The sequence below is a fragment of the Anneissia japonica genome, unplaced genomic scaffold, assembly GCF_011630105.1.
Source record: "Anneissia japonica isolate Jap-2015-1 unplaced genomic scaffold, ASM1163010v1 scaffold11029_len304543_cov171, whole genome shotgun sequence".
Classification (NCBI taxonomy): Eukaryota; Metazoa; Echinodermata; class Crinoidea; order Comatulida; family Comatulidae; genus Anneissia; species Anneissia japonica.
This window is the reverse complement of record NW_022688960.1, coordinates 289,456-298,145: the sequence shown is the minus strand read 5'-3', so window position 1 is coordinate 298,145 and position 8,690 is coordinate 289,456. Positions and strand designations below refer to the sequence as shown.

The window sequence follows — 8,690 nt, the reverse complement described above, 5'->3', positions numbered from 1 at the left end:
TTTTTCAGTATTTTGCCTTTTAATCTATATATATATATATATATATATATATATATATATATATATATAAATAGCTTGTAATTAAAGAGTAGAACAACAAATGTTGACGAACGGATAGAACTTGTATGTTCGTGTTCATGCATATACTTTTATATCGATTTATTATCCCTATTCACAAGAAAGGAGAATGCAAAGATCTTAATAACTATAGAGGCATATCTTTGACTTCTTGCGTGTCAAGACCTTTAATAGAATTCTTGCCAAAAATATTTCAACTTATCTTGAAAAATAATGATGTCCTTTGGAAGTCCAGGGAGGCTTTCGACCTTTACATAGGTGTGAGGACCACATTTTACTCTGAAAAGTATAGCTGCTTGCCGTCTCCAGCAAAAGAAAAAAAACACCTATATTGCCTTCGGGACTTTCGGAAAGCTTTTGATAGTGTTTGGAGGGATGGTTTAATGAAAGCAATTTGGAGATCAAGTATTAGGGGTAAGGTCTGGAGAGTTATCGATAAATTATATGAAAATGTTAAGGGAAAGGTTTGTTTTGGATCAATTGACACAGACTTTTTTGATATTGATCAAGGGGTGAAACAGGGATGTGTATTATCCCCTGTACTTTTTAGTATATTTATTAATGAATTTACGAAAATACTAAAGTCAAATGATCTTGGCACCAGAATCAATGATGTATGGGTTGGTAGCCTATTTTGGGCTGACGATGTTGTGCTTTTAGCTAACACTGAAAACGAGATGGAAAAAATTCTAGACATTGCACGTAAATTTGCACAAGAATGGAAGTTAAATTTTAACTTTGACAAGTCGAATTTTTTGGTTATGGGAAAACGTGTTAATAAAGAAAAGAAATGGAAATTAGGGGAGGGTTATATCACAGAGGCAGAATCTTACAAATATCTGGGTGTAATTATATCACGGAAATTAAATGACCATATGCAATTTGATAATGTCATCCAAAAAGGTCAAAGATTAATTGCATATATAAAATCAATTATTAGTAACTTTGACAATTTTAACAGAGTTTACTATGGAGATATTCTGTGGCGGTCAGTTGCCCTTCCTTCCTTCCTTAAATTACGGCTGTTCTCTATGGTGTACTTTAAGCAATCTTAAACAAAATTGGAACGCTTATAACTTCAAATGGCGCGTTATATACTTAAAGCACCTAGGAACACACCGCATGGTATGGGGAACTCTGATGGTCTCCCATCAATGAGCTACATAAAATTGCCCGTGTGAAATTCTTCAGCAGGATAATTGAAATGAGCACACATCGTTGGCCCAAATTTCTACTTCTTGCTATGTTACAACTCAATTGTGATTTTAAAGATTGAAGATATAAATTTCTATATTGTATAAATGATGTTTTGATAAGAAGCGAGAAGATATTTTCAATGTACTGCTTAATAACAAGGGATGTTGTTATTCTCAAACGCTTATTTTAAGAAAATTGGATGAAATTTGGATTAATCAATGGAGAGATGATATTTAAAACAAATCATCCCTCTCAGTTTATGCATCCTTAACACCCCATCCTGTATTACAACATTACCTTATTGATAAAACGAACTTTGAGAGGGTTGCATTGAAATTTAAACTAAGATCAAATACGCTACCATTAAATTCCAGAACATCAAATTCGTCCACAAATAATAATGAAAAATGTGCCCTGTGCAATCTAAATGCAGACGAGAATACTGGACATTTCCTCTTAGTCTGCCCAGCCCCACAAAATATACGTATAGATGAAATTTCTAAATTAAAAATAGAATTACTTGACAATATAGAATTGTATAATGAATTTATTAATGCAAACGATGACCTAAAACTACATCATATTTTGAGTTGTTCATCGTTGCTCCTTAGCGGAAAGTATGAAAGTTTTGCAAAATATATACCAAAAGAGCATGGAAATTCCGCAACGAGATTTTGAATTCCATGCTCTACCTATGCTTTATAGTACTGCTATACTGTTCACCTCTGTTTTCAATTTCATTTAATTGTTTTTCTTTCCTGCATTACTATATTTGATATCTGTTGCTTAGGTTTAGGGGAGGGGGTAAATGCATAGTTTGGGGAGTGAATATGGGTACTTAGAATATGTGGCAAAGACAAGCCAAACCAGTTACTCGTCGAAAAAATAAATTTTTAGTTATTATTACAGGGTTTAACAGTAAAATGGGAACTATAAAATGGTAAAAGAATTATTTAAATCCGACACTTCGTTATGAAGTTACACGTGTTTAAACATACAGCTGTTTAAAGAACAATATTTGAGAAATCAGCCTTCAAAGTTTACGATTTCAGGCATTTCATAGGCAGAAACCATCACCAAATCGTTAAAAATTGTTGTTTTAACATTGAAAATGAGGAAAATAACAGCATAGCATGATGTATAGATATATAAAGGTTAGTTCAGTGCAATAAAATAGATTTACAAAATTTTGATATTCCAGCATGTTTTGGCCATTATCTCCAAAACAGGATTTGCGACGAGTGACTGGTTTGGCTTGTCTTTGCCACATATCGTTTCTGCTAATAAGGGGTTTTTTAAATGATTGATTTTCCTTTGTCGTATTTTACTACTTTTGAATTTTTAGTTTCAAGTTTTGTTTACTTCGTATTATTTATTTTATTTACTTTTAATTGAATAAGGGTCCCTCAGGGGATTGACATGACTATTGAGAGGCATCATTCCATATAATACTTTGATGAGGGTACAGGTAAGGGATGGGGGTGGGGTGCTCGTCAAATGCTTGAGTGACGGTTACTCAATTTATAAATTTATACTTTGTTTTCATCAGTGTATTGTATTCTGTTTGAAGTATTATTTTTTTGGACGCACCTTTATCATGTGAAGTGTGCCACTGTTTCAAAAGTGTAGTTTCCCAATAAATTATTATTATTATTATTATTATTATTATTATTATTATTATTATTATTATCGATTTCTCATGGGAAAAAATGATGTAGGCAAGCAGAGGCGAATTTTCAAAGGTACAGAAAGTATACTACATACTCCAAGTGCCGAAATGCACGTCATCGTGTTGGGATTAAATATTTCGGCATTAATTATGCCATCAAAGGCGCCTATTATATATGAATTTAAATTCCCAAACATTGATACTTTTTTTCTTTTCTTTTAGCAATTAAAACCCATAAGAACCTCAGAATAAGGACGACAAGTTGGAAAAGGGTCGAATTTCTATTCTTGCCACCCGCAAAATATCCTAGTTACGCCCTGGTTTAGGTATACGGGTTTTATGAAGGACGTTTATGTTAATTACTCATATATAGACATGATGGTGTGAGTCATGTCCATAATATCACCAAATTACGTTTACATTGGCTGACAGACAATTCATATTTTGCAGTAAAAAATCTATAGGCCTATTCATCAAGAAATACAATTGTTTTGATCAGTTTCGCATTGAAAGTTGAAAAGTTATTTTATTGTTCTTTAAAAGGTCAATCAATTAACGTCTTCTCAGATTGTATTTATAGTAAACTCCTTTGAAATCTTAATGTAGGTTTGTGTGTGTGTGGGGGGGGGGGGTGTAGGTGTTGTTGCGGAGGAAGGGAAGTACTGAGAAGGTTATTCTATATTTTTCAATTAAATAAATATACGCTTTTGCCATGTTTATTTTTCTCTCTTCAGTAACAGACAATGAAGACGGCGGAGGCTGCCCGTGGCGTTACAATTGGTGCAATGACACGCCTAACATGATTCTTCCCTTCTTTTACCTCGCCATGTCCATGTTTGCTATAGGCTACTCAATTTCTCAAGTTATACTTTACACAATGTATACTAAAATTCTTGGACCACGGCCTCAGGTGAGCATTTAACACTCCTGCAAATATTTAATTTGCAATGACGTATGTGTGAGTCCACAAGTGTCCCTATGTTATACACACACTTAGGCCTTATATATGTTTAAACGTGTAACCTTATTTATAGGCTATAAAATTCACAGCCCAAAAGTTACACCCACCAATACTAAAACACGCGACTATCGTACAGAACTACTATTCAAGATGACACCTAATTTCCCCAAGACTGGTACATAGGCCTAACTTGTGCTAGGTCCGGTTTACGTGTCTTTCCTGCCTTTGTTTTCCATATACATGCAATCATGATATTTATACTTAATTAATTTATATTAAATAGACATACTGATAACTGAGCAATACGTTCAATCAACGGATTCAATGTCACGTCATCCTACCAGGTACCCACATACTACTGGGTGGCGCATACGAGCTGAGCGGTCAGCTGAGAGGATATTGTACATGCTTCTTATGCTGAAGACCCCGGTTCAAACTAACCATTGTTTTAATTGGAGTCTGATCGCTTGGCTCCTCGAATAAAAATTATTTTGAGGGTTAGGCGGAGTAACAACAATGTTTGCATCCGTCATGTGTCCGTTATGTGTTTTAGTTAAGTTAGGTGGCGCTGTAATGTGGCTGCCGCGGGTTCCCAGGGACACAGCCCGAATTTCCGATTTTCAATTTGAATGAGGACAAATAAAGAATTATTATTAAAAAAGAAACAAACGTAGGTAAAGTGCCTTGATCAAGCGAAATACAGCTATGTATTCTACCGCCAACAATTTAACTTTCTTTGTCTTTCCTCAGGGCCTCTATATGGGCTTCTTCACCGGGGTAGGCAGTATTGGAAAGACTATAGGTCCTCTGTTCGGAACTGCTGTGTACGTACAACACGGGGTACGCTGGGCATTCGGTTCGCTCTCTATATTCATTACAACTATTCTTATATTATGTGTACCATTGTACTCTCGACTGCTGCCTTACCATATAAGAAAAAAGAAAAAGAACAGATGTACAGAAGAACTGAAACTAATAAACAAAAACAGATGATTTTGGGCAATATTATCTTTAGCGGGTTTATTATACTTAACGTGTACTTAATAGTCCTACTATATTATAATGGAAATATTTTCTATCGGAAACATCATTGTCCAATGATTCCGAAGCTGTAGGCTAATGGACACGAGCAAGACTGCAGTCAAATATTTCACGTCATCCTGTCTAGAAGTAATACAGAACAACAATTAGTGATGTAATATTAAATAGGTCAATAGATCCATCAACTTTATTTCGGAAAAAATGTATACAGTATACATTGTCAGAGTGCTGTTTGCCTGTCGATTGCCTTTGATGGTTCTGTTACTATGGTTGAAGATTGTTATATCAATTTCAGTCCTAATGAGGAAGGAGTTTTAAGTGAAAGTTAAATGCCGGAATAACGATTATTTAAAGTGACGCATCGATTTCATTATGAAAACACTTGTGTATGAATGCTAATTACTGTAGGCCTAATGAGCGAATGTTAATGAACTAACCTACAAATCTACATATTTTAACCTATAAAAAGTATATTTAGGTTATGTCTAACAATTGATTTATACTATTATATATAAATATTATTATTAACTATTATTACTTTATTGCTAAATACCGTAAAATCTCGAATTGGAGCCCAGTGGGCTCAATCTCGAGATGAAGCCCATCTCGAATTGAAGGCCCTCTTTAGTTTGCAAAATTAGGCTCGAAAAGAAGCCCATCGCGAAAAGAAGCCTATGTACTTCTTTTCAAAATAGCATAGGCTTCTTTTCGAGATAGTACAGTACAGTACATACACTGTGCATGACTTTCAGAAAACAAAATAAATTAAAAACAAGCTTGGTTTATACATTAGTTTCGATGATGCCAGTTAAATACACTCCATAATACAGATTGATGTTACATTGACCTTATTTATTGTTTAAATCGTACAAATTCACAAAACTTGCAGCATTCATTTTGAAAAGAGGTCCCGTCCTCTTTACTTTGCAAAAGTAGTCTCGAAAAGAAGCCCATCTCGAGAAGTAGCCCATCTCGATAAGAAGCCCATTCAAAGTTCGCAAAAAAAAAAGGGAGAAGCCCAGGGCTTCAATTCAAAGTTTTACGGTAATTTATTTATTACTATGATTTTTCTGTCTCTTTTTCATTGATTTACCCAAATTTACAAAGATCCATTGAATTCCACAGCATTTTAAACCGTTTGTCAAATCCCTTCAACTACAGGGATGTGTGTCCGATTTATACGTTGTACGGTTAATATACACAGTAAAACATTTTGTGAGATGACATGGCAGTTGTGGCCATTGACCACAATGCCCGGTTTACTTACCTGAGGAAGAATTGGGAAACTTCATAGGTTCCTGGTTATGGGATCAACGGATAAACATAGTGGAAAAGAATGAAATATTTCAGTTACTTTTTAAATAGGCCTAGGCCCGGGTCTAGCCTATCTTAACGTTTATGTACCGATTTATTTACATATTAAATCGCTATAATAGTCGGGAAAAAATGAAATATATTTGGATACGTTTTTCTAGCAGTGAGCTATGTACCCTTTTCCTATTTATTTTTTAAACAATATTCAGCGTATCCTATAATGTCGGCTGATATTCAGGGCTTTCATAAATTCAGGGTCTTCATAACTAAATGAAATAACATGATTCTTTATCAGCGACGTCTCAAGAGGCTTATGAAGTGGAATGTGTCGTGAGAAAAAATCCTGTGTTGTCACAGGATTTGAACCCAGGACCTTGGGATCGGAAAACAAGCATCTTAACCACCAAGCTACATCTCTACTACTTATACTTGTACTCTGTGTAGATTGATGTTGGAGATTGTTTCATATTGTCAGTGTCAATTATTGGCCTCAGGTAATAAGGCTTAAAATAAATATTATTATTATGTACTGGTAGTTAAATACAATTTTTTTTATTTAACTGCAATTGTATAATATTTATATAGAATCAAGTATATTACAATCGAGCCTTGTAGCAACACTCGGCCATGGTGTCAAAAAGATGGGCCATAGGCTTATGTCGTGGGCCAAGACATCGAGGGTTCTAGTTTTCGAGATCCGTAGTACACTTCGTTCAGTACTGTTAATAAAATAAAAGTGAAACTAAATGAATTTGTTCCACCGTTTTATTGCTTTCGATGTAGTGGGTCTACCACCGAACATACTCATTTTAACAATAAATTCATCCGCTTGGAAAGAAGTGATTTGATTAAAACACACTATTATTGCTATTTGATTATTTTTTTGATTACATTAATAAACGTTCTATACTATCAATACAGTATACAGTTCACCCTCCAATTCTGTGGCCTCTCTAATGCAAGACCAGTTTTTCGCGCTGCACCTTTGGCTGCTACGAACAAGAACAATCATTAAGAAACTGTAGATAAGCTGTAGCTTTTACTACGAACGAATGAAAAAACACAGTGAGTATGCGCTTGCAAAGACAGTGTGAGCATGCGTACTAAGTAAGTGACGTTGTCGAGCAGGTGCAGTTACCAAAACGATGTCTCGTGAAATCATTGAGCATAACCAAATAACAAACGGCGTCTGCGAAGAGGGTGTAAAATCGAAAGGAGAAAAATCGAACTTTTTTATGCAACCATTGAGCATGCGCAACTCAAGCTAAAGCGACCAGGCTATGAAAATGGAAAACAATGAGAATTCCGGTCGAAAAGCTTCTATTTTGGCTATCAGTTCATCATATTATTCCGTCAGGGAGAATTCCAATTAAATTATCGGAAACAACAGTCTATTTAGCTCTATCGTCGCTCGTACTTGCATTGACATTCCGATAAAAAATAACCAGAGAAACTGACGACATAAAACTAGCCTAGACCTAGAGAAGGCTAGCTAGTGGCCTAGCAAGGTCCTTCTAATAGCCAAGTAGTAGGGGCTAAGATAATTCGCAATGTGTCGAGAGGTACGGTGCCGTACGCTGAAGAGGTTTTTGGTTGACCATTACGTAGATAGCGACGGTGTCATGCTCTATCGTCGTACGTACGTATGCATCGATTATTGACAATCCAAAAAAAAGCTAGTGAGGAGGGGGGGGGGGTGTTGCTAGCTAATCTAAAACTGAAGCATAAACTCCCCGATGATGGAATTTATCTGCAATAACTTGCCCAGCCCAAACAGCAGAATAATAAAAATAATAAAATATATTTAAAAAAAAATGAATACAAATAAATAAAATAAAATAATATTAAAAATTAATAATAATATTATTATTAATAATAACAATACTGGTAAGAACACAAGTTAAAGAAAGTCTATATGGTAGGCCTACACCAAATTATATAATACACTGGTTCATGAATTTTATACTTTCCAAATTTCTAATGTACTCTACAGTGCCTTTTTATTATTTTAATTCTGTTTCTGAAATGTAAATAACTTCGTAGATATTGTTACACCAGTTGTAGACCAGTTTCTGTACCTGTAGGCTATTATGGTTATGGTTATGTTTATGTGTCTTACCATAAAAGAAATACATGGAAGATGGTAGGTCATATTTAAGAATAAGTTACTTTTTAAGTTTGGTAATACAAACCAGTCATAAGCTAAATATGTTGCGGCGTTTTTTTTACAGGAAATATTTTCTGTTAAATTACCAACTGATCACCTATCTCCTAACACTAAGCTCGTCCTCTAATTTTGAAACCGTCACCACCTGTAAGAAAATGACCTCTAATACGCAAAGCCATTATTGGAAATGCAAAATTAACCAGATAAGTTTTAAATAACAAATGCACTGTTAATCAATATCAATGAGTATTCAAAATATAGAG

The 8,690-nt window shown here is 34.7% G+C and overlaps 1 protein-coding gene across 1 annotated transcript in view; it reads left to right on the top strand.

Moving 5' to 3' along the window:
* Positions 1–5,646, top strand: part of LOC117124361 (major facilitator superfamily domain-containing protein 8-like) — an 8,128-nt gene extending 2,482 nt beyond the window's left edge. The window contains exons 3-4 of the mRNA XM_033270583.1: positions 3,679–3,854; positions 4,656–5,646. Coding sequence (XP_033126474.1) covers positions 3,679–3,854; positions 4,656–4,898 — 419 coding nt within the window. The 3' untranslated portion in view covers positions 4,899–5,646. The remainder of the gene's footprint in view (positions 1–3,678; positions 3,855–4,655) is intronic.
* The last annotated feature ends 3,044 nt before the right edge of the window (positions 5,647–8,690 follow it).